At 42.9% G+C, this 27,447-nt stretch overlaps 1 protein-coding gene across 1 annotated transcript in view; it reads right to left on the minus strand.

Moving 5' to 3' along the window:
• The window catches only part of RDX (radixin), a 40,620-nt gene extending 20,223 nt beyond the window's left edge, over positions 1 to 20,397 (minus strand). Inside the window, exons 1-3 of the mRNA XM_048492936.1 lie at positions 20,140 to 20,397; positions 9,249 to 9,312; positions 2,090 to 2,173 (exon numbers count right to left, since the gene is read on the minus strand). Of these exons, the coding sequence (XP_048348893.1) occupies positions 2,090 to 2,173; positions 9,249 to 9,260 (96 nt within the window). The 5' untranslated portion in view covers positions 9,261 to 9,312; positions 20,140 to 20,397. The remainder of the gene's footprint in view (positions 1 to 2,089; positions 2,174 to 9,248; positions 9,313 to 20,139) is intronic.
• Positions 20,398 to 27,447: the final 7,050 nt, after the last annotated feature.

The raw sequence follows: 27,447 nt of genomic DNA on the forward strand, positions 1-27,447 counted from the left end.
ATCCATTTCTAGTTAAACAGTAGGGTATTTCCAACAAAGCCTGCTGTTACACCCACTGCAGTCGGCAATCGAAAACACACAGCACTTCTGGAAGCTGGAAGGGGATTTTTTGGGTAGGTCTTTTCTGCCCTTCTGAAAATGTCAAGACATAGCAAAGAAAAAGTCAAGTATCTGTGATGTGCTTATATTCCGGGATGCTTGTTTGTGATGTGTTTACAAAGCTGTTGTAATTTCAGTCTGCACTGGGCAGGATGTGAGAACCAAGGAAGAGATTTCTGTGTCTCGTTCATCAGGCTGTGGACTCGGGAAGGGGAAGTTTCTGTTAAAAATAACCTCCTTTCCAATGGAGACTCCTCCCCCCAGTTCTGTTCCTCAGCATCTGCTTGCCCATGACTAGCATTCTGTGGAGGACAGCAGGCTGCATTGAGAGGAAAGGGAAGGAGTGTTCCATTCTACTGGTAGAAAACATGGGCAGCCCCATCGAAAGGACTGGGCGCCCTACTGGAAAGGGGATTTTCCAGGGGTGTGTGGAGGCAAAAAGCACAAAAAAAGCTTCCCCACTGCTGGAAAGCCCCCATTGGGCTTAATGGACTTGCACCACCAAAAAGGTGGCATAAGTCCCAAGCCCCATGAGCCTCCTTCCCCTTCATAACTTCTAATAATGCAATCACTGCCGTTGAACCTTATTCCTGCCCTCCTCCTAATTTCTGCAGCATGACGAAATCTTATCCAATCTGGCTCTTTGCTCCTTACATGGGCAAGATGCCCTCCTCACCTCAGAGCAGAAGGAAGCCCCATGGTAAGCTTCCAAGGTTCCATTCTAGCTCTGAGGAAGAGGAGGGCATCTTGAAGCTTGGGACTTCCAAAAGCAGTGTTCCTGTCTTTGGGTGCAAATTGCGCATCCTCCACGACATGCTGCAGAACTCTGTGCCCAAAGGCTGCATCTGCTATACAAAACGAATTTAGTTTATAGTGTCCAAAGGCCAACATGGAGAACCAAGTTGCTGCCTTGCATGTCTCCTCAACTGAGGCCTCATGGTTAAGGGCAGCATGAATGGATCCACTTCTTACAGAATGAGAACTGAGGTTGGAGGCTCCAAATCTTCATGAGTTCACACCATCCCCTGGCCTCACAACTAACATTCTAGAAAGGTACTGGATTGACTGCCAGGCCTGGACCTGAACTTTTCTCTTCACACAGTCAAGAACGGAGTAAGTTCCTTAAATGTGGAAGAAGGAAAAGAGACACATACATACATACCGCGAAACTTCCCCTCCTAACTTGGACTGAGCATCTCAGACCCAGCTAGAGACAGGTTCCACCAACTTTCCACACAAATTTGATGTGAAGAAACTCTCACCGATATCAACCAAGCCTCTCCAGAATTCTGAAAGCAGTGAGATGTCTTGTTCTTTTCCAAAACACTCAGAAGCTAAGACCAATCTGCCCTTTTCCCTTTCTTTCTACCCTGGAGAAAGGCAGAAAAATCTCTCCTGACGTTTGGAAAGTACAGACACTTCATACTGCTTGCCAATATATAGCATATTGCATTCAGAAATTTATTCACTCTTGTCCTAGCTTATGAGAGGAGGGAGGGCCTCAGTCACTTCCAGGGAGGGCCTCAGTCACTTCCAGACTGCAGGCAAATGGTCTTTTTCAAACAACCAACCTGCAGAGTCACTAATTTTCTTGCATTTTAGAGGATTTCATCTCCTGTAGGGAAAATGGGATGAGGAATGCAACAAATCTAAGGATTTCTTCGCTTACACAGAAATCACGATGCTTGGTTCCATGTTACTGGCTGTTTTTTATCAGCACAGACCAACTTAAATATTACTAGAATAATATGACTTGATCTATGCCTTAAAAGCTCAGTTTGTTTACAAAGGATATTCTTGCATAAATTTGAATAAGCAGGCAATGGTTAAAGGTAAATATCATTAAGAGAATTAAGTAATTATGATTTTCACAGTCTGTGTGGTAGCTACAAGCAAGTTTTATTAGGCAAATGCCTGACTTTTAGTACCCCAGGAAAAATGAGTCCCAACTGAAGGTATTAGGAAATGTTTATACATGGGGAAAGGTTACCTGATCAAAAAGCTGTTTCCCTGTTGTATTGGGCTGGATGGCAAACTCCAACTCTGCATCCATGGTGGTAACTCTTACATTAATCTGTACAAAACAAAAAAATACATACTCTAAAGTTCCAATATCAGAACAGAAATATTAAAATTACTGCCACCACCTTTCATATTTAGCCTACAAGGGGAAAAACAATCTGCTGCTTGCATTTGAACATAATCTGTTTAATATACATGAAGTGATGTATGATTAAGAGACTCCTTACTCTTTGAAAAAAAGTGCAGAATATGAGTGTTAATGCCAACTACATGGCCATTCTATACAATGTTTTATATACAAGAGATGATGCCATTTCATTTATATCAACTGTTGGAAAATACGCATTCCTCAGAATTCCACATAAATCTCCAAAAGAAGAAGACTAGAACAATAACTAAGCTTGCAAATATAGCGTTCCACACAAGCATGCACCAAGCCGCCAGCGGCAAGGAAGCTTTTCATCTAGGGCAGGCAACTGCCTCTTAAGGCAAGGGAATTTTAGGAACTACACCTTTAAGAACTTCACACTCCTAGGTCTGAAGTTGATTTCTATAGTTCACAAGCAGCCCCGGCTCGGCTTCTCTTCCTGTGCTAACCTCAGCCACAGAACAAAAGGCACAGCACCAATACAAAAAACCAGCCCATTTTGCCCTTCCTTTTAAGTTATTTTAGAAGATAAAAGAGTTCTTTTTAATAACGAAAATCAGATTTGCTTCTGATGACTGTATATGTAAGTGCAGTCAAATTGCTTTGGATTCTGGGAGCTTCCATAAATTAATTACCTCCAAAACAATTAACAGCCTTGCTCAGGTCTTGCCAATTGAGGATCATGGCTTCCTTCATTGGGCCCCTCTCAAGTTGGGTCTTCCTCTTTCCCTGCTGCTTTCCACTTCTCCTAGCAATATTGTCTTTTCCAGAGACTCATAGTGTGACCAAAGTACGACAGCCTTAGTTTCTACTGATTTCTGATAGACAGCTTTTCAAAACCCAGTGCCTGAGGAGTCTCAATGACTCAGCCTCACCAAAAATGTATTTATGAATAACATAAATATTTATTAAGGATATACTTATTAGCAGCTGGTTTTAATGAACTCATCATCTATGCATGGCTTCTCCCATCACAGGATATGCCTCGTGGCACATGCCAGGTCAAACGGAAATCAAGCGACATCAGTGGATCTAAGTTTCCGTTTTTCGTATTTAAACATACAGCTGCATGTCATGCTGTGTGTTGGGAAGAGGTCCTGATTTTGATTTCCACATTGTTTGAATGTTGCCTCTACTCATCTAGCAATTCAAAATACAGACTTTGGAAAGGCAGACAAAAAAAAATGGTAGAACTCATTTACTCAAGTTAAGATCAAAAATTATACCCAGAGGCAAGTTGCACAGTCCACCAAACAAGCGTCCAGAATCTCTACTTGCTTTGTTTGAGGCCATTTACCAAAAGCAGATCATTGGCATTTCAGAAGGAACTGAAGGTTCTGCACCGAGTGTAATTAAGATGCTCTCTTCACTAATGGCTCCGGCAACTAAATGAATTCAACATACACAGCCTGTCTGCACTCATTGCCTGCGACTGGCTACATTCCTCGTGACATCTGTCACCAATCTGGCTCTGGGATGTTGTCACTGATGGCAATCTACAAGATTTATCAACGCAGAAGTTACTGAGTAAACACAAACACTAATTTTAGTCGCTGGGCATGCATTATAGTTTACTGGCTGGGTTTACTGGCTGGGTATGCCTTTACCTCCAGAATCTCTCAGAGCAGTTAGGAGTCACTATGTTCTAATTATTAAAACAGCAACTGCAGGAACGGCTTGCTAGCCTCACAGTGCCCATCACTACTATTGCTAGGGTTCAAATAAATCCTTAGGAATGCCTGCCCAGGTGTATCCTGACTACAGCTTCTTGCACTGGGTCACTTATAACATTTGCTGTGAGGCTGCATTGGAAGCACGGGAGCTCAGGATCCCTGCTTTGCAAGAGCTCCCCATGAAGTCATTAGGATCCCAGTCACAGCATTTTAGGACCATTCTTCTAAAAAGTTCCCAGGAGGTAGGTTTCATAGCTGTGTGCAAATAATTTTCTATCGTGATCCCAATAAGCTGCTCAATTGGGCAGGAAGAACATGTTCCTCATAGGAGACGTCTATTATTGGACAGCAATATAATGTAGCTTGCTAATTATGAAGATTTTCTCTTTCACAATCAACCAATTTCATATTAATTTCATCTGCTTCATGGGGTAGGGATTTTTTTTTTTAGTGAAGCTATTTGCTATGCAACCTCTTGCCTTGAAACCCGCACTGTCTGGAGTCAGTTGAGACTTGACAGGACACAATTATTATATTGCAGAACAAAGGCAGAAAGGATAAACAACGTACTATTTAACCTCAGATGGGTTCAGGTGTCCATAATATATACCAGTTAAGAGAGGGGTGGGTTGGGGGGAGGCAGTACTATTTTAGCCTGCTTTGTTCATGAATAAGTCAATCAGTACTTTTGGTAGGACTGTCTTCTTACACTTACTTCTAGCTCATAAACTGGCCTCTTGCTACACTAGTCCATGCTACTCCAGACTGGACTGTTACAAAATGCTCTCTGTGTGTGGTTGCCTTTTGAAGAAGTCTTGAATCAGTACAAAATGCAGCAATGTTCCAGCAGATGGCTGGAATGCTAAACCCCACTGCTGTATCAGCTCTACTAACTACTCATTGGCTCTTGGGCTCAATTCAGAGTGCTGGTTACTGCCTTCAAAACCCTTTAAAGTCTAGTGGCCTTAGACATGAACCTCATCTCTCAGTGTATTTCCCTGGGCCAATTACATTCTTCAGACCACTTCCTCCTTAAGAGGCCTTTCTTAGGACTGCTTACAAAGTGAGATCACAGGCCTTTTCCATGGTGGGCCCAGTCAGTCCTTTTCAGTAACCTGCCAGAGAGGGTGAAGGGGCATTTCCACTTGTTCAATTCAGCCAGACATGTAAGCAAGTCTTATTCCAGACAGCATGTGGTAGAGACTGAGTTGTTCTGTTTTCAGTCTTGCGCTGTAAGTCTGAATGCTTTTAAATCTGTACACTTGTAAAATGTCAATCAGGTTGCTGCATCGTTCTCACCTTGAGTCCAAGAAGTGGGATAGAAATATTTTAAATGGATACCCTTCAAGAGTCTTGATAAGTGTATCTTATCATAGTTGCTGGCTATGGAGTTAATTTTTGATAGGCTTTTAGTGCAATGCTGAAGTGACAAAAATAATTCCCCAATGAAGTGGAGATATATCTGCACTAAGACCTGTCACAGCATAAAGTTTTATATACTTGGGGAAAAAACCCATACAATTTACTTTAATAGCAATGTAGTCACATTGTTAAGCAAGTGTACAGTAAAATTAATTTTATCACACTGTTTCATCTTCAAAGCTGGCAATACAAGAAGTACCTTAAGAGCTGCATTTAATTGCTGGCTTACATTAATTGCAATGCTTACAGTAAGCGTTCATTGATAATATTCTAATATGTACAAGAAACTTCGTATTTGTAAATGAATGCCTTACTAAAGCAAAGAGTTTGATTTTAATAGTTGGGTTGCTGATTGTCTATCTACATTACAACAGTGGACAAAATACTTCGAGCATCTTCTGCTGCGTACTGTGTGTTTTATATGTTCTACATAATATCCCAGGTGAAACTCAAGAATTAAGACATTTGTTCACACACCTCATTCAATTTTAAACACACTCATCTATTACTGTAAAATAAAAAATAATCTTGTACATTCAGCAGCACTTTTTTAAAAATACAGACATATTCCATACAAATACATTAGGGCATCAGATAACCAACCAAGCCATTCTACTTTAAATCATGGCAAACTGTTAGCTTCGAGGAAAGCATGCTGTATAAATGTATACATATATCCATCTAACAAAGCAAGAGAAGAGAAGTGAGATGCCATGAAAACAGCTTTCCAGTGATCACCAGAGATGCGCTGCTGTCAAGGCTGGTCCTGCCTTGGTACAGCAGCACAACCAGGTTTACCTGGGTTTGGGTCCAGTATCTCCCTGATTGATACACATCACAAAGCAAGAAAAGTCTTTGTGGAAGAAATTTAAAGAAGATATTAAAACAAGGAATACAGCACAGTGGCAGCGAAATACTTCACAATAACAAAGCTGACTAGCTCTCATACTTACTGGTGTCCTAACACAGCACAGATGGTGCTTAAGGCAAAAAGTTTCCAAACCACAATACAAGCATCTTCATGGCAGCAAGGAGGGGTAGGAGGCAAAGTAATGGGATAAGGATTCTTCTCTCCAGTTACATTTATAGAAAAAAGCTGACCATACCCACCTGACCTCCTCAACCAAACATTGGGACATGTCCATGGAACTTTCCTCCCCTAGACCAGATTCACAGCTGAAAAGTGTGAGCTAATGAACAGGCCTGATAATAGGCCCTTCATCCCACTGTGTGGGATGGCTAACATTTGCAGAGAGCCAATAAACTAAGCCATAAAATTCCCTCCAGGTGGCTTTTCTCTTGACAATGGCCCCAAATCCTCTCTGTACCAAAACAAATCAGACAACCCCAACGCTGCAGGGGAACAGGCCCATTTTAAGAGTCACAATTCTTAACATTCCACATATGAGAGGCATTAAAGAGGCTCAGCAACCTTTTCTTGATCAAGGCAAATTTATGCCACTGGCTGTTACAATAAGAATTTTCTTCTCAGATCTAGGTGAGAGCCTTAACTGAAGGGCAAACCCTATCAAACTGGGGCATCTGACATTAACTGAAGATGTAAGGCATAATCTTTAGCAACTGCAAATACTGATGACCAGGGTCTATTTAGAGGCAAAGTGTACATTTTCCAAATTATACTGGTCTGGTGACAAAGTTCCTATGGCACTGAAGCTAGAACAAGTTATTTTAGATCTAACCTGAAACACAAATCAGTAATTAGCACACATGTTCATTCAGCCTTCTAATAAAGAAAGGTTTGAGATCTGTCCCCTAAAGTTCTTCCATTTATTGTCCATCAATGCAAAGATCTCTAGAAGCGCAACACCTGAACTTCTGAAGTGCCTCACAACCCTCTAAGGTAAAACAACAAGAGCTAAATGTGATACTGAATATGGAACATATAAGTACTTGATGCAAGCAGAAAAACAGATAAGGACTAATTGTATGCAAACACCCAGGCCCCGTGAAGTCTTGTATCATCGGCCATTTATGGTTATAAAAACTGCAGATTCCATTGTCCTCTCACAGAAGCACTGCTGTTGAATAAACCCTGGTCATTAAAAATAGGAATCTTCCCCTATTCATCACCTGTTAAATCAAGAACCATTCATCACCTGTTAAATCAAGTTCAACGCATGTCTCTCTGAGGGAAGGGTGCAACTGTAGTCAATGCCAGGCCCATACAGTAGCTCATTACTTTTGAGCATGCACTCAAATAAGGGAAACGAAACAAGATGGCCCTCACTCCCTGACAGCAGGACCTCTGTATTTCTATAGATGAGAACAAAGGGTCTTTATACATCCAGACAATAACATTATTCAGCTGCCTTTCAAATATATAGAATTTATAGTTGCAGCAGTCAGACTGGGTAATCCAAGGCCACTGGTTCCAGCTTGAGACAGACTTCCATGTGTGTATTTATGTGAATACAAAAACTAGAAATTAGACAATGTGAAGGCAGAACAGTCTGAGGAGCTATGGAAGAAGGGGACTATTTGTTTTCATCCTTCAAGTGCTAAGGAGCATCTAGGGATAATCAAACCTGAAAAAAAGGCTAACTTTGCACTCCCCTCAGGAAAATCCTGACATCCTCCTCAATTTTATACTGCCTATAGAATTCAGTAAACCCCACCATAGCGAGCTGGAAAATGTTGCTCTTTACTCTTTGCAGGCCTCCCCCCCAAGAAATTACTAAAAAAGATCACCCACCACCTGTTCCCTACGGAGATTAGCAAACTTTCCCAAGGTTTAGCAAGTCTTGTTTCAGATCATAAACTCCCTAGGGCAGGGAAATGTCACCCTGTACTCTGTAGAACTCCATAATAGTGGTAACAATAGGATCTCCACCCCTCAGTCAATAAATGCCTCTCATAATACTTCAAATCTTTCACAGAAAAAGAAAGAAAGGTAAATGAGTTGTGCTTCCTCCCTTCACCATTCCAGCCCAGGAGAAGTATAACTGTCCCCTTATGTGGAAACACACAGTGTATCCCCCACCCCCATTGTATATAGCAGTGATGGCGAACCTATGGCACGGGTGCCAGAGGTGGCACTCAGAGCCCTCTCTGTGGGCACGAACAAACAGTTGCCCCTCCCCACATCTAGGCTGGCCTGGGCCACTGGGCTCGATTATTAGCATTAAACCTAAGATCTAGTTTGGGGGAAGCAGTGTAGATAACCCTGTTAAGCGCTGTTAAACCCCACTGATTTTCATGCGAAGAACTAAAGTGCAATCTTTTACCTGGGAGTAAGCTCGGTTGCTGGTAATGGGACTTGTTTCTGAGCAAACCCTCCTAGGGTCTTGATTTACCCGTGGGAAGAGTTGCACGGTTGCTTCAAAGCAAAGCCACCGACTACTACCAAGCTTACTCCTGAATAACGCACACCTCGGAGCCAACCGTTTTTTCTAAACTAACACCTCAGTATTCAGGTTAAATTGCTATGTTGGCACTTTGTGATAAATAAGTGGGTTTTGGGTTGCAATTTGGGCACTCGGTCTCAAAAAGGTTCGCCATCACTGGTATATAGGAGGTATATACACCTCCTCAGGAGCAGGTGTCAGAAATGGGTAGCCCAGTTGTCCAGCCCCCACCCCCACCCCCCAGTGTATCCCCCACCCCCATTGAACTAAAAGTGGAAGTAACTTCACACATGGGGGCTGGACAACTGGGCTACCCATTTCTGACACCTGCTCCTGAGGTTCCTATGAGCCTTGATGCAGTGTTCCTTACATGCTCAACCTTCCTCTGGCATTTCCTACGTGTGATGGCATATTTATTCAGGACAATAAAAGGAGACCCAGCCACAAAATCTCTGCCACCAGATCACAGACAACTGAAAGCCTCTCAGGTTCTAGAAAGGTAACAAGTGGTTTACTTACTGGTTTCGGCATCTTTCCCTCTCTTCTGTGCTTCTTATTCTTTCAAATCATTTATTGTAGTTTTCTGTCAAGACACAAGTAGAGAAATGACTGTTTTTACTTGCGATAGTTGTCTGACATCTTTCCTTTCAGGTGTTCAAGGCTTGTTGCATGTCCCCTTGTAGTTTATAACTACCTGGCACTCACATCCCACTAATAAACCAACATATACTATAACTGTCTAATGTACCTGACAGAGCTCCATTATTTTCATGTAGTAGGTATGAGTTTGTGCAAGCACTAAAATTATTTCTTATTATCTGCTTGCAATAAAGTTAAACCCACTGTATCTTCAGTATCTTTTCCATGCACACAAGACATACTACTATCTTTTTCATGTACTCAAGATATACTACAAGGTATTTCTTCTGATATTTTCAAAATTAAATGGTCAGGTGAACCACCTCTTGCTCAACACACACATTTATACACAAAACAGCACAGATTCTGAAGTGCCACACAACGCTGTAGCCACTGGGTTCCTGCTTGCGCAAGTGGAACTGCTCACATGTTGCCAGATCCAACCAAATTATTACAGAAATATGTACATTATTTTCCTGCTCAGATTGATGTAGTGAGAGGAGAACCAGAGAAACAAGTATCGAATTAGTCACTTAGGCATGAAGGTCACTCCCAGATATTGGGCCAGTCACTCACTCTTAGAAAAAGAGTTGATTTTTATACCATGCTTACAATCGCTTTCCCCTTCCCTTCCCCATAATGGACACCTTGTGAGGTAGGTGAAGGTGAGAGAGTTGGGAGAGAACTGTGACTAGCCCAAAATCACAAGCAGGCTTCTTCTGGAGCAGCGAGGAAAACAAACTCAGAGTTCCCCACTCATGTGGAGAAGTAGGAAATCAAATCCAGTTCTCCAGATTAGAGGCTGCTGTTCTTAATAGAAGAAGAGTTTGGATTTATATCCCCCGTTTCTCTCCTGCAAGGAGATTCAAAGGGGCTTACAATCTCCTTTCCCTTCCCCCCACAAAAAACACCCTGTGAGGTGGGTGTGAGAGCTCCAAAGAACTATGACTAGGTCACCCAGCTGGAATGTGTTGGGAGTGCACAAGTAATCTGGTTCACCAGATAAGCCTCCACAGCTCAGGTGGCAGAGCGGGGAATCAAACCCGGTTCTCCAGATTAGAGTGCACCTGCTCTTAACTACTACACCATGCTGGCTCTTAGCTTAACCTACCTCACAGGGCTGTTGTGAGGATAAAGGAGAGCCATTTGTGCCACCTTAAGCTTGCTGAAGGAAGTGCAAAGTAAAATACAAAGGCTCTGAACTGGAAATGCATAATAAAGACTAGATTGTACAGCTAACTACTTGGCTTCCTAATCTTTCTTCCAAGCACTGACCACTTAAAAAAACATTTTTGTCATAAGTACCTCTGTATAAAAGATAAACATTGCAGGGCCACTAGAATATTGCAGTGCAATTCTATTTGCAATACTAAAAGAACTTTAAGTACCAAGAAATCCCCATTATCTTTTAAAGAAAACAGAAAGCATTCTAGGATGTTGTGGGTTTTCTGGGCTGCATGGCCGTGTTCCAGTAGTATTTTCTCCTGACGTTTCGCCTGCAAGATGCAGGAGAAAAATACTACTGGAACACAGCCAAACAACACAGAAAACCCACAACATCCTAGTGATTCTGGCCGTGAAAGCCTTCGACAATACAGTAAGCATTCTGCTATCTGTGGGGCTTACGGGCAAGTAACACAGATAACCGTCTCACCTCCTTTCCTTCCTAGGATTCAAGCCATGGGAACCAGTCTCCAGACCAAATTAGTGCATCACAATTAAATACATCTGTATCCAAACTATATCCAACGTTGCTTTGCCAACATTACATTCTACCGTAACGTCACAATCTCTTCTACGCGCAATGGACTGGACAATTTGGTTATTTAGTTTATAGCATAGAAAAACTGACCAACAGATTTGTAGATTCCAAGATAATGTCTGCAAAAATGCAAACAGTATTAAAAACTTAAAGTCTTCTTGTTTTGGTACCCAAACAGTTGTGGGATCACTATGATTTCATGGATTGTCAGCCATTTTCTTGAAATAATTTCTGCTCCTATTTCTTTTCCACTTTAAAAAAAATCCACCTTCTTTCCTCCAAAGAGCTCAAAGCAATGTGCTCTACCCTCCATTTTATCATCACAACAATCTGTGAGGTAATTTAGTTCAAGTGAGTCGCCTCAGGCCACCCAGTAAGATCCATGGTGCTCTAGCAACCAAATCATAGCAGGTCCCCATCCCAGATGTGCAACAGAAATCCTTGATTATATAGAGGAAAGTCAAAATCTGCCCGCTTTAGGGATTGATTACACTGAAGGAATCCAACCATACTTGTTTATCAGTGAACATGCGTTAAGAAGAGATTCAACCACACCCTCAGGCAATTGTAAAGAACCAGGAAAGGGGGGGGCATAATACCTTAGCACTCTTTACAAATTCAGCAGCTTTTTCTGCACTCAAGCCAACATTTTGGCAACCTCTGAGACCTGTCCACAGTAGTAAAGAATTATTGATCAATTTCCTTCTTCAGGGATTTGAACACAAACTATCACGTCTTTAATCACGTAACTTTTTCTCAAGATCTCTGGCGATTTGATGTCCTTCAGATTCTATCCAGATTATGCACATCCGTCTGAAATGTTAATACGAGGAAAAGCCTCAACAGTAGCAATCTACTTTATTTCTACCCTGCTCAGTCTTTACAAAATCCCCCTGTGGTATTGGGTGAGCTAACTTAAATGCCAGCAATTACCCCACTCCTCTTCCCCCCAACCATTTTCTGTAATGCTACCTAAACATATCTGAATCCCTTATCCAGAGATAGCTGAAGCTTAAAGTATATCTTTAGATAAAGAGACATACACAACGTTTATCAAGATACAATTATCAAAATATAGATAAAACTATGACACATCGAAGATATTATGTTTATATTTAACTAGAGGTGTAAAGAATTACAAAAAAAGGAAGTCGTTTTATCAACACAAACTGACTTCTTCCAAACAGTGCTCTGACAGAAGAAACTGAAAAGTTATTCCCCCCACCCCGCCCTCAAAACACTGAATTTTAAATATGCAGGACTGAACATAATGTAATTGTGTTGGGTAACACAAAAGTGGTATTTTCAGATAAATTCTGGTCAACAGTATGTGAACAAGATCTTAGGGTACAAGTCACTGTAAGCTAATTATGAGCAGTCAGTGTGGTGCAGCAGCAAAAAATGGGGGGGGGGAGAAATCTTGTGTGTATAACAGGGAATAACAAATTAATGCATATCGCATTGGACCTGGAATACTGTGTACAGTTCTGAAGGCTTAACTTCAAAAAGGATGTGGAGGAATGGAGCAGATGCAAAAGAAAACAATGGTGATTATCAGGGGTTTGGAGACCAATACCAACAAGGAAAGGTTGAGGGACTTAGGAATATTCAGTCTAGAGAAGAGGAATTGGGGGGGGGGGGGGCTATGACATCTCTCATTAAGTATTTGAAAGGCTGTCACTTAGAGGATGGCAGGAAGCTGTTCCTGTTGGCTAAAGAACGAGACTCACAATAATGGGTATAAATTACAGGTGGAAATGTTATGGGCTGGATATTTTGTGAGGGGGGATTTGCAGGAAGAGCGGTTCAGCAGTGGAACTGGATGCCCAGGCAGATGGTGAGCTCTCCCTCACTGGCATCTTCAAGAAGCAGCTTGCCAGAGATGCTTTAGGCTGAGCCTGCATTCAGCAGTAGGTTGGACTAGGGTCAGGGGTCTGCAACCTGCGGCTCTCCAAATGTTCATGGACTACAATTCCCATCAGCCCCTGCCAGCGTGGCCAATTGGCCACGCTGGCAGGGGCTGATAGGATTTGTAGTCTATGAACATCTGGAGAGCCGCAAGTTGCAGACCCCTGGACTAGGTGGCCTGAAAAGCCTCTTCCAACTCTGACTTTGTGATTCTACATTCATTAACTAAGTAACTCTGTACACCACAGTATACCACATTTCCAGACCTTTCCAGGGTTCCATACAATAACTCTGTACGCCACATTTCCATAACTTTTAACCATACTTTATGTAGTACACCCTGGGCATTCAAACAGGATATTTCATTTACTTGAGAAGCAATGACAGTGAATCCCATTTGGACATCCCTTTAGATCAGCTTGAATTTCAGTTTAAATGTCTGCAAGGAAATCACTACTAAATCTAGGGGAAGAGAGAGTATATAAACAAAGGCAGCTTGCCAAGTTTATAATTACTATGGGGTCATTACTGGCATGGCCAAAAACACAGGTGTCACTCTGATCCCTATAGAAAATGTGATATCCAGATCTTTAGAAAGTATATCACAGATCAAGTCAAAAGTATAACATTATGGCACTGGTCCACACTACATATGAAAGTTAGATTAGGGCTCCTGAGATCTAACACAGCTGGGGCAGGAGGAGGTTGTATGCAAGTTCTACCACCCCACTACCACGACAGGATCAAGGGAACAGAATTTTACACTATCCACAATTTCCAACATTCAAGAGCAAGGCATTGCAGTAGTTAATTTTGTGAGATCATTAAATCATTTGGTTTTATTCACCAACAAGGAAAATACTTACATCCTCCCAATAACATTCTCACCTGGAAGAAGGGCCAACTAATTTTGATAGGATTTACTCTATATATATATATGTGCACACACCTATGTGCCAAGTCTCTAATTTTTCCAGTAACTATGAATGTTCACAAAGGAATTGTAAGGCAACATTTTATAATCAGAACAGAAATCAGATGAAGTATCTTCCAGCCTTTTAAACATACATTAATGGAAAACAGTGCATATTGAAAAGGATACATCTGAATTGTACTCATTCTATAGTTTTCCTCTGAATCAACTTCTGTGGCCAACACAGTATAAATTACAGACACACATTAGATAAACTGCCCATATGCAGAACAGTAAGCTTAGTTGTACGTTTCTGTATCTGTCATCTACAATGTGAATATATTTTAAGAGAGAAAAGGTACAGAATATAAAAAATACAGAAGTTACATAGTTAAGTGGCATTTATATACCTGGTTAAGCTACACAAGCATAAGTGAGATGTGACATTAATTTGCCTCCTGTGTGCACTGTCAAGCACTTTTGTAGGATTCTGAAAGAGCAGAGAAACAAAGCTGCTCTTACAACTCTTCAAACAGATGTTCTATGGGAAAAGAACAGCCAACCAAGTCATTTTTTCAATAATTTATGTTGTGATCCTAGGAATATTCACTTCAGAATAAATTAAAGGGATTCTACTCAAATCAAATGTGACTTAGAAATGGAATGTACACAACACTCTTCACTCTAACCATGCAATTAAAGTTTCCAACACCACGGGGGTCGTAGGGCAGCATAGGCGTGTCACTCCTCTCTCTGGAGCCTTAGAGAGAAGACAAGGTAAACACACGCAAACAGCCAGCGCCTGAAAGCGGTGTTCTCACGCCGGTGCCTTTCGCATGGCGCTGGCAGGAAGACACAGCTTTTCAAAAAACATGCTCATGGAGAGTGTTTTGAAAGCAGCGTTTTCGCGCCGTTGGGGGGGGGGGTGAGCTGTGCGAACAGCGCCCCAGGGACGGTGTTTTTACCATCCCTAGGGCTCTGTTTTTGGGTCGTGCAGAAAAGGCTTGTGTTAGATGAGTCAACACATTTCAGCTAGTGGTCACAACACCCCCCCCCCCTCACTCTAGTGAGCAAGGAACACAAACACTCCAGGCATGCTATGGTAAGATTACCTCCCCAAAGACACTCCATTGTCAGTGACTAACCTCACACTATACTTTTCTCCACCCCACTAGCCCTGTTATGATAAAAAAAAAAGCTTACAAATGCCTCCTAAAGGTTTTAGTTGAATTCTCAAAGGTAATTTGGGTCCACCCTTCGCTCAGGACCATTTGCAGAAATGAAGGTAAAGGGGTGGGGAAGAAAACAAACAAAATTATAATAGAATCCAGTTTCCAGTTTCACTTTAAAGTGTTTTAATCTGTAATTAACAAGCTATTTGATAGTCACAATTGGTGCTTTCATACCTAACACAGTGACTCATGAATCATGGTACACTGTTTCTTTGGCTAATGTAAGGCTGGGATACAAGATGGCAGAGGTCCCAAACTGGAACAGATCTTAAAGGCAGACTGCACAGTAAATCATCACAGTTGGGCAAGAAAGCAATGCTTGCTTTATGTATTGTCGAAGGCTTTCATGGCCGGATTCAACTGGTTGTGGTGGGTTTTCCGGGTTGTGTGGCCGTGGTCTGGTGGATCTTGTTCCTAACGTTTTGCCTGCATCTGTGGCTGGTATCTTCAGAGGTGTATCACAGAGGGAAGTCTGTTATACACTGTGCTTGCTTTGTCAGCTAGAGAGTTAGGATTAAGTTTACCACCAGCAGCTTCTCCTAATAATTTTGGACAGCAGCTTTAGAAAAACCTACTTTCACAAGTCTAAATGTCCACTGAAGCCAATGCTTTTTCCATCCTCAGTCACATGCGCAGCTGGAACAAGTCCTTGGATTGTCATCTAACAATTAGGGAATGCCAATCTATGCTACACAGACACAGCTACTTCACCTTCAAGTCTGCACGTAGATATAAAAGATAACAGCCTCTGCTTTCTTGAAGTACTTAATAATGCTAAAAACTGCAAGCCACTCCACTATCAGATATCCCCAAATCCTAATGGCAACTGACTGTCTTTTCCCTAGTCAAAACACTTTGCAATTGTAAAACTACAGCCACAGTCAAGACATAAAACTTCTAGCAGCAACATTCCTTGGAAATTCTGAAGTCACTGAAACGGTTTTCACCATTTAAAAAATGACAGTTGGAAAAAACCTGAAATTTTAGGATTAAAAAGGAATGAGAATAAAAGACAGCCTTTTCAAAATAAGTAACTACAACTGGCAGTAGTAGCCCTGGAAAACAAACAGAAACAGGTTTATAAAACAATTAAAGTTCTTGAGCAGCTTCCTTAAGAGAAACTGTTTGGAGAGTTCTATGACCCAATCCAGATGGGGGGCAGGGACAAATCATCCCATGGCACAGGGGCCAGTGGATTTGCCCTCCCTGGGAGACTTATCCTAGAGGAGAAACATGCCAGTGGGCAGCTGCCATGCCTCTCTGGATGGGGTCCTGCGTGCCCTGTCAGCAATCCCACACTGCCACCAGTGCCATCGGTGCAGCGGGGGCTTTCCTGGGGGTGGAACTGCTGTTAGTCGACTTCCACCCTGGGTTTGTGGGGAAGTGCGCAGTGGCCCAGGCTTTGGATTTATGCCAGCCTTCAGTGGCGCAGTGCCCACAGGACAGGGGGGGCGCAATGCCCCAGGCGGAGCAGCGGCAGAGGCAGGGTCGAGGGGTGGCTGGGGGCGGGCAACGCTGCGGCAGGGGCACAGATGTGCCCCAAGCGCAGTTTTCCCTTGCTCCGCCTCTGCCAGCCTTTCAGGTGATGTAAGTCTATTGAGCCCTATGGGATGCTTTCCAGCAGAAGGGGGATTTTTTGAGTTTTCCTCCCTCCTCGTGCCACTGGAGAGCCCTCTGGAGCCAGTGCAGCACCATAGCTGCACCATCTCGGGCCACCAAAGCTCTGGTTTGGGCTGCTAGTTTCAAAGAGAAACAAATAAGGAAACAGGAGGGATACACATGGAAGATACATAAAATTATGCATGGCATCCACAGGAAAATATTTTTGTCCTGTTTCATAACCCTAGAACTCAGTGCCACTTAACTGAATTGATTAGGAGTACATTCAGGACAAAATAATTACTTTTTTACACCATGAGTAATTAGCTTACAGAATCTGTAGCCACAAGATACAGTGACAGCTTTAAATGGAGACTGGACAAAGGCATGGAGAATATGTCCATCAATAGCTATTAGCCTGGATACCTAAATGGAACTTTACACATCATTTAGGAGGGGGGGGCAATGGGGAAATGGGTATGTCATGCTTGTACTCGCCTGGCCAGGGATGGCAGCAGGATATTGCATAGACCTGTGGTCTGATCCAGCAAAGCTTTCTTATTGACAACAGAGAATTCTAGATTTAAATGCCATAATCCTACACATACAGGTTTATTTAAAGCCAGTAAGATTTTTTTAAACACTACAACTTAAGTTTTAAAACCTTAATTCTGAAATTTACTAACGTCCCATTCTTAGGTTTACATAATACGCTCTAAATTGTACTCAATAGACTGCATCCTTCAGAAACTTATCGCTCTTTAACACTTGCATACAGTATTGATCCAAATAATTCACAATAGAGCTTTTATGTTCCTTATGTAAATCAATATAAACACAAACTAAAATGCAGATTTGTTTTCAACAACAGACAGCATCAGATTATTTTGAGTATATGAGGTCATTCATCATTTGTCCACTATGGGTCCTTTCATCATGAACACGTGGCCAGTATAAAAGTACACAAGGACATTAGGGGATATAATTCAGTCTATGATAAAGATTCTGCAGAACTGGTTTGTGTTGCTTGTCAAAAACAAGACACCTACCCCGAAACAGATTGCTAGTCACCTCCATTGTAATACTTGACAATTTTCTAGTCTGTGTGCTACTGTGAGACATTTCAGCCCCAAGGACTTTTTCCCCACCGTCCCAATTTCACATACACTCTGAAACAGAAGGAAATCACCAGAGCAATAGAGGCAGTCACAGAGTGTCTGGAAAATAATTTCTGATCCCACTATGCTGGCAGTTGATGTTTCCATCCATTGCCAGCAGCTTCTTTGGACAATCCTCTCTGCCCCACCACCATCCTCAATGCTACTGCAGAGGTCATGAAGAACACAAGGCTGGTAGATTTTTGGCAGCTGCTGACACCAGGAATGTGTTAACAATGTAGTTCTCCCCATTTGCAAGAAGTAGCTGCGCCAACTCCAGGGTTTTAGTTCAGCCCTTCACCCACACCTTACAGCATTAACATCCATTAATTTGACTCCATAAAGAGGAAGAGTGAGAAAATAACTATTTTATTTACTGTCTGAGAAGATGCTGAGCCTAATTAACTTTGAAGCAATTTCCCACATAATTCCAGTAGAATTGGCATTGTTGTAGAACTGGCATGTAAGACTCCGCTGTTGCATGTTTACTTAAAAGCAGATCTTTCAGAGTTTGACAGAACTTAATCCTCAGTATGTGTGCTTAGAATAACAGCTCTGCCTCCTTTTCCTGACTATGTAGAGTGGAATTTACTTCCAAATCAGCATGCACACTTTTTAAGAACAAATTCCCAGTTTTTGCTAGGACCAGTGATTTTTAAAAATGCAGTAGGAGAACAGCCTGAGAGGACTGCTTTTGCACCAAAGAGATGTAAGACGGGATGGACAGCAAAGGGTGGTGCCATTTTTTAACACAAATAATATCTAGGATGTCATAGGTTTTCCAGGTTGTATGGCCGTGTTCCAGTAGCATTTTCTCCTGCCATTTTGCCTGCATCTGTGGCTGGAATTAGAAATGCCAGCCACAGATGCAGGCAAAACATCAGGAGAAAATGCTACTGGAACACGGCCATACAATCCAGAAAACACACAACATCCTTATGATTCCGACAGTGAAAGCCTTCGACAATACACAAATAATATCATTTTACCAGCATGCCCACAGAAGAGTCATACCCTACCTTAAACTCAAGAAGTCTTCCTCCACCATAAAAGTTCTTCCATTGGAGGAAGAATCATTTAAGTTTTGTGCAGTGGAACAGTAGTATACAGGTCTTTTTTTTCCAGTAAGTCCAACAAAAGCCCCACACTGGAGGAGGAGGTGCTCAGCTTGAGACATCCCTAAGGGTGGGGTGTCTATGGCAAACACTAAATTTGAATTAAGAGCTTCCCAGCTTGTCGCTCACTCTCAGCCACCGTGTCGCACCTGCCTCCTTAAAAACAGTCTACCTCGCCCATTTCCAAATCTCTCCCTCCAAAATGCTTAGGGCAGCACCCCCCCCCCCTTTCACCTTAACAACTCTGTGCAGGAGGTTAAAATGAGTGCGACTGGCTCAAGTTCACCCAGCATGCTTCATGGCAGAGTGGGGACTTGTCTTGACCCATTGCCCCCTAGATCCTATTAGCCCGACAACTTGCATCACACTACCTCTGATCTGCATCTTATTGCTCTCCTTTGGGGAAGAGTTCGGCACGTTCTTTGAGGACTATCCATTCTCATTAATTAATATTTCTGCCTCAGAGACTTGGGGGGAAAGTGAGGGGGGGAGGCCAGAAAAGAGAGGTAAAGCAACAGAACAGTACAGAGCATTAATCCCACCACACTAGCTCTTATCTGTCCTGTAATTGCCCTTCTTTGGCGAAGAGCAAGCAAAAGTGTTTTAGGCATATATTTTCATTCATTAATATTTCTGCCTCGGAAAGTTGGCGAGAAGGGGGGAGGGAGAGAGAAGGGAAAGCAACAGGAAAGAGAAAAATAAACAGGAGTCCAGGCCCAGAATAATACCGAGCATTAATCCAACCACGTGCATTTCTCCATCAGATGCAGGGAATAAGTTATCTAGGCGTGTTGCTTTTAAAGCCCCCCCCCCCGCCCCCTACTTCAGCTGCAGACCAACTCGGCCACCCACCTGGAAAGCAGCACCTTGCTGTGGGTGGGAAGGAGAGAGAGAGAGAGAAGACTGGCAGAGCCGGAATAGGCGCAACCAAGAGACCCGTTTCTTTCCCCCCTCGGCAAATGCTGCAGCCCCACGAGTCGCTCGCCCTCTTTGCGGAGCCTTTCTCCACCCGTGGGAATGGGCGAGCCGCGGCCTGGCTGGCAGCCTGTGAGGCGCTGCGTCCCCGGCGTCGCTCTCCCCCTCACCTGGCAGGGGCTGCGCCGTCGAACTCCCGTCGGTCGCCGCCGCTCTCGAGTTCGCTCGGGCCGAGTGGAAGGGAGGCCCGCTCGCCCGCTCGCCCGCCCGCCCACCGCAGCCGGCCAGGAGGCGCTGCGGGGCCGCTCCGACGCTTCCTCCGCCTCCTCCCCTGAGGGCTCGCTGGGGATCCCGCCGCAGGAGACACGCCGAGACGGCAGCGCCGCGTCTGCTGACAGGTCGGCAATATGGCGGCGGCCGTTCGGATTTTCCTCCCTATCAGAGCCGTTGGCGCCTCCGTTTTCGCAGCGGGCATGCGCGTTGGGCACCCAAGCATGCGCGTTCCGGCGAGGTGAAGCGGCTTCCCTTGAGCGGGTAAGGGGTGGGGGGTGAGAGAAGGTTGGAAGGTGTGTGTGGGAACGAGGCTCGGGGTCACGTGGGTTAGTGGGTTTTTGGATGGGTGGACGACTGCGTGGAAAAAGAGGCAAGGGCGGGCAGAAACATTCTTTGCAGATAAAACTTTTAAGGTATGCATGCACATTTACTTGGGAGTAAGTCCCGCTGGAGTCAGTAGGATTTATCCCCGAGTAAGGCTCAAGCTGTGCAGAACGGCTAATATTGTTTTCTGCACTTTTAGCTCCCTGGCCCTATATGTGTTTAATAGGATTCTTGCGTTACAACCCTAAATCGAGTTACGCCCGTCCTAAATTCACTGAAATTAGTGGGTTTAGAAAGACGCAAGTCTGTTTAGGAGTGCACTGATCTGAGGACAAAGCCATGTTGAGAACTTATGTGTCCGATCCAGCATGCGCAAGAGCAGGTGCATAATAGTACCCCAGAACCGTTTTTATAGCACCTTAGACATGTTATGTCTTGAAAGTTCCTTGCAGGGTCTTGTTCATACGATTTTTTTTTACGTTTGCTCAGTTCTCCACATTTACTTGTGTCTAATACTATGTGCAAGTAAAACAAAATATGCAAAGTAACTTGAAAATCATTGAACAAATAGAGCTGACTTGTATCAAAACAGTCAATTGTGCAGTCCTACTGTGCAGACATACTCTTATAAAATACTGTTTTGGCTTCGTTCCTGTGCATGTTTATGTGGGAATGATTAAAAGGACTGAGATTTTCTTCCAAGCACTAATGCATGAAACCAGATTGCCAATCCCTCTATACAACTCTTAAACCAAAATCTAGAGATTCATTCGGCCAAAATATCACTGTAATACACAGTGACAATGTTAATCGGAATTTGTGAGGAACTATGAATTGGGGCATATGCAGAGTGCTTTCCCTTTTCCACTGAATTACTATCATTAGTTGTTCAGGGATCAAGCCTAAACTGGTCTACTCAGAAATAAGCCCTGTTTTATTCAAGAGGTCTTTACTCCCAGAAAAGTGCTGCTAAAAATGCACTGTCTGGTATCTCAGATGGCCATTTAGACTTGGAGATCAGCAAATTACAACTGCTGAATAGATCTGTGTTTAGCTGCAGTCGTTTTAACACTGAGTTCACCCTCAGTCCACAATACAGCCTTTTGGAAGTAAATCATATTATTGTCACATGCCCTACCTGATGATGCTGCGAAGTGCTTCCAGCTGGCAAGCAGGTAGGGACTGGGTGGGTGGGCAGCAGGACAGGTGGATGGTCAATGGCAGTGAGCACTAGGTCTCCCCAGCCACAGGTAGGGAATGAGAGCAGAGGCAGGGTTACCAGATCAAGGTTGGGAAACTCCTAGAGATTTGGGGATGGGACCTGGAGCAGACAAGGGCCTCAGTAGGGAGCAGTGCCATATTGTACATCCTGAAAAGGATCCTAGGGATCCCCAGGTCCCACCTGGAGGCTGGCATCCCCACCTTGGGGTATACTAACACCAGCCCTGATTCTAACCACCAGAAGGCCATGTTACCACACTCCCACAAACATGTGAACATGCATTTAGATTAACTTGGGGAATTAGCTTGCGTGTTTCTGCAGGGCACAGCAAACCGGGATCTTTTACCTGGAGAGATGGCTGTGAGTAGCAAGTCTTTAGTAGGAGGAGAATGACAGAGATCTAATTTAAAAGGAATACAGAGTTTATTGAGGGATTTGATACAGTGGTGAGGAGGGCTTATCCTAAGCAAATGCTAGCTAAACCAAAGCATTATTTATCCCAACAACCACAACCAGGACTCTCTTGCTTAACGCAAGTGAATATTTCAAAATCCACTTGTGGTCTCATGCATACACATTACCATACCATTCCTTCTCATCAGTTAATCAGGTCTGAAATATCAGTACAAGTGGTACTCACAGAAGAGACTTGAAAAAAATATGCCCAGAAGCCTCTGTTCTCTTTGCGGCCCTTCTCCCCCAACCTCAGCTCCCCATGCTGACCTTTGCGACTTAATAATGATAATATGCTAAGAGATGAAGGAGTGTATGGCTTGCCAGTACCTGCTGAGGATCCCTTCATTCTATTCCAGCAGCTGGAATAGAATTCTGTCTTCTGTCGTTAACCCACGAGACTGTTTGGCTGGCTCTTCAGGCTTCCGCCTGCCTAGTATACAGCCTTTTCTTGCCTACTCTCTGCTTCACAATGCTAGCCCTTCTTATACCCACTGCTGTTCCTCAGTGGATGAAATCTTGATCCCACCAACAGCAAATGGCACTCCTAATTAACTCCAGTGGGAATCAAGGTCTTGCTCCCTACTGACACAATAGCCTCATTTGTAGTTCCTTAGGGTGTATTTGTTTTCTTGCAGCAACTTAAAAAAAATCCCTCCCCCTGTGTGAGTCACAATGAGGTACCTCATTGCCCACTTAGAGTACTTTATATCGGAAAAGGCTTTTCCTCCTGAAAGCTCATACCCTACAAATCTTGTTGGTCTCTATGGTACTTTTGGGGACAAATCTAGATATGCTAAACAGAGCAGTGGTGGGATCCAAAAATTTTAGTAACAGGTTCCCATGGTGGTGGGATTCAAACTGTGGCGTAGCGCCAATGGGGCTGGGCGGGGCACGACAGGGGCGTGGCCAGGCATTCCTGGGTGGGGCTGTGGCAAGGACGCAGCCGCTGCGCCGGTCCTTGGGCAGGAAACAAATGCATGCAGGCGCAGGCTGCCACACACGCCGGTGCACCTCCTGCTAGACTGCTTCAAGTTCTGCGCACTACTCCTGAGAGGAGGGGCGTAACTAAGGCAAAAATCATGTGGCAAAATCACCAATTAGTAACCCCCTCTCGGCACACACAAATAATTAGTAACCTACTCTCAGGAACCTGTGAGAACCTGCTGGATCCCACCTCTGAAACAGAATGATACCCTCCTAAGTCGCTCCCTTCTAAGCCCATTGACATAAATGCTTTGGATTGCACTATTAAAAGTATTTTGCTGTGATTTTAATAGTTTCATTTCCCATTTTCATTCTGGTTATTTATGCTTCTATTGTACAGTGCCTTAAAATAACTGTATAAGTGTGATTCCAATACATGTGTACATTTATATGCAAATATTTGCATATGTGAACAGTTGTTCTTCTAACCAATCCTACTGAAGCTGTGAGAATCAAAGTTAAATTTGCTGGGGAGGACTTGATTTGCACATTCTGTGACCCCAGCTGACTGTAAACATGGCAGGAAATACAAATAAAACCTCCCCAGCCACTCAGGTGAAGCACTGAGTAAGTAACCCCGATTAAAACAATCTCTTTTGGCATGCGTGAGACAACTCCTATCCTGGATTTAATGCACAGGGCAAGGTTATCTTGGGTAAAGCCACAGAGAGATACGGCTTTGCACACAACAGCTAAGGATAGACTGGAAGCATGAGGTCAGTCAACTAGCAGAACTCTGTGTACATTGGACCTGGTGTAACCGGTCAAATGCAATTTAAACCTTGACACATATTAAAGAAAGCGGGAATAGAACAGCCACCCCAGTGATCGTGCAAGATAAATTTTATTACAAAGAATCAAATTGTATAAGGGACACTTGAGAACAGTATTTCCGGGGGGGAGAGGGAGATCATGCAATCATATATTTAATTTATCTACTTCCATACTTGCACCTAATGGGACAGAAAAGAGAGTAACTGGCTATCCAATAATTCAACAAACCTATTTTCTAGGAATTATTTTTCAGACAATAAACCATTGTCTTTTTAAAAAATCACCAACATCAAATAAGAAGCAGAACCACACAGGAGGATGTTGAGATTTCAATTCCGCAACTGGCTTTTGTCTTTGAACCCCTTCACAACCTGGGGCCGCATATCCAAAGAGCTGCCTCTCCTACCCTGTTTCCCCGAAAATAAGACATCCCCAGAAAATAAGATGTAGTAGATGTTTTCCTGAAGTGCTAAATATAAAGCATCCCCCGAAAGTAAGATGTAGGAAAGTTTTTTTTTTTGGAAGCATGCCCGTCGACCAAAGCATGCAGCTGTGGAGCGGAAAAATAAGACATCCCCTGAAAATAAGACATAGCGCATCTTTGGGAGCAAAAATTAATATAAGACACTGTCTTATTTTTGGGGAAACAGGGTAGTATAAGTTTGTTTGTACCCCTAGATCTGCCCAATTTGCCTTGCATTCTGTGTCTTTCTTCTCCCTTTCTTGTCTGCCTCAGAAATTAGGCATATGCATTTTTGAGGAATAGCCCACCGAGACACTTTCCTTACTGTTCACCCTCAGAGACCTGTTGGTCCCAGGGCTGAGGGATATCTGGCTGGCTGTAACAAGGGCCAGGGCCTTTATAGGCCTGGACCCGGCCTGGCGGTACAAGCTGCTGAGTAACATCAGGCCCAAGTAAGATCAGGAGCCCGACCCAATTCTGCAGGGCCTATAAAACGGAGCTGTTCCGCCTGGCCTGTCCATCAAGCCAGCCGGATGTTTCCCAATTGTGATATCTCCCCTGAGCCTCCCGTGGGAGAAACAATATGTCTCGCCATCTGGGTTTTTAGTGGGATTATTTTAAATGGTTTGTGATTTGTTTTTATTGATTGTTATTTGTAGGAATTGTATGTATGATTTCATTGTAAGCCACCCTGCGCCCTTTGGGGGGTAGGGTGGGGTATAAATATAAAAATAAATAAATAAAACTGGCTCAGAATCTGTCTTTCATTTCCCCTCTTTCTTTGTTGCTCAACACATATACCAGAAATAAAAGCATAAATCCCCTGGGCTGTTTCCTTTCTTTCCCTTGCCACCTAAACTTCCTGTGAACCAGAGACATTTCAGAATCCTTACGCAGCTGGTGTTGAATGTTATCCTTTGAGTATTGTCTTTTCTCCCCCAGGGTAACAACAGAAGTGCAACATACAGAAGAGAGTCGGAGTTTTTCCTCTGTTTGCTTTTGGGTTTTTGTTTTTTTGGAGACAGTACAGTCAAAGCCACAGTCTAGCAGAAGATAACTGTGTTCAGTATGAAAGGAGCATAGAATCCTTTGAGTTTACCAGCTCTGAGTCATTCGGGCAGCACTATTAATACAGCTTGCTGCTGGCTGTCTTCTAAAAAGCTGAGGGAAGAAGAGAAAGGCATTTCCAATTAAAAGCAATAGGCAGAAGGGAAAGATGTCAGTTTTTAAAAAAGTATTGTTAGGAAACGCATGGTAATAATATCCCTGAGGACACCGTGGAGGTTTCATAATGGCAAATCACTGATAGATATAACAGCTTGAGTGTCTGCGTAAAAAGGACTGAGAGCAATTGTGTATTAGGCATTTTAATGGGACTCTTTCATTTTCATATTAAATAGCAGTAAAGAATTTTAATGCACTTGTTAAAGCTTTCTATTTCTCAAGAACCCGCCATCTCTTTAACTGGTGTTCAACAACTACAGGAAAGCTCATATAATTAAGGAAACTTGTTTTTAGTAGCAGACTTTGAGTACCATTAAAAGGTAGCAAATTTTGTATTATTTGCTTTATTCTCTGTTGCTTAGTTTAGCATTATATTTTACCTCAGTTGGGGCACTATTTGGATGTGTTTGTGTGGCAGATATAAATATGTAAACAAACATTTTTTTCTTCCTCAGGCGCAAAAATGTTTTAGGTTTTTTCAGTATATAAAATTACTCTTAAAAGATATTAAATTGCTGTTTTCCCCTACACGATAGCCCCCCTTACACCGATAAATTGAATCCTGCCAGACATTCATATGTGGCTTGCAGGTTTTTTTCACATAGTGCAGTTCATGGTACAAACATGTTTCAGGCAAAGTAATCCACTTCATTGCTACCAAGTACACTCACAAGTGGACTCTGTAGGTCTGGACATAGCTACAGTGCCAGCAGGAAGCCTATCATATAAGCAGCTGGAAACCAAGAATGCTAGGACCAGAAGGTTGTTTGGAGTTTTATTGTTATCTTCACGATTCATGTATATAATGCCAAGATGGACTATATGGGATCTAGCTGGCTAGATCTAGCAGACCATGCTAGATCTGGGATCTAGCAGACCATGAAAAAAATAAGTCTACTGCCCCAACAACAAATGTAATTTGGGACCTCATCAGGCAGTCTGTAGACTGTCCATACATTTTCCAAAAAATTAGGGCAATCATATGTAAATGAATGCTTCAGGCATGTGTTTAAATTAGTGTACAGGTGTCTCTTCTAGATATCCTATATATCTCTTTGAGTATTTTGAATGTGGAAGGACAGATTATACCCCACAAACCCCATTCCTCTACTAGTCCACTTCTCCATCTTTTCCTCCTGAGTCAGGCAGAACTTCCAGTCATTCAGTCTTTTCAGAAATCATTAGCACCAAATTGAATAGCAAAATAGAATATTAAAAATACTTATTAAAACTTTTTTTAAAAAAGATAATATTCAAACACTACAAAATGACAAAAATATTAAAACTACAGAAAAGATTTTAGGTTGTACACCAGTTTATGAAAGTCACATGAAATTAATGGGATTTGTACACCACAAAGCTGCTATTACTAACTCAAGGGGCTTTGTAACAGTGTGCTCCAATGATAGTTTTCTCTGTTCTTGATTTGATGCTTGGACAAATATTGAAGTGGAATGGAGCGGGCATAACACTCGTGTTTTAACTGAACAACTTGATTTTGGCTTTCAAAAGCTGGATCTTTTAAGTGAATTGTCAGCATAAGAAGATAAGGGATAAGGACTAGTTCAGCATCCTGTTTCACACAGTGGCCATACAGTTGCCCTGGGAGACAAATAAATAAGAAGCAGAGGCCTTCCTTTGATATTTCCTCCCTCCACTGATGTTCAGAGCTTCATTGCATCTGAACGCAATTTAAGAGAGAGCAGAACTCCCTCCTGTCATTTCCTTAACTCTGATGCCTTAAGTAATCAAGTATCT

Source organism: Sphaerodactylus townsendi, linkage group LG04 (assembly GCF_021028975.2).
Source record: "Sphaerodactylus townsendi isolate TG3544 linkage group LG04, MPM_Stown_v2.3, whole genome shotgun sequence".
NCBI classification, from domain to species: Eukaryota; Metazoa; Chordata; class Lepidosauria; order Squamata; family Sphaerodactylidae; genus Sphaerodactylus; species Sphaerodactylus townsendi.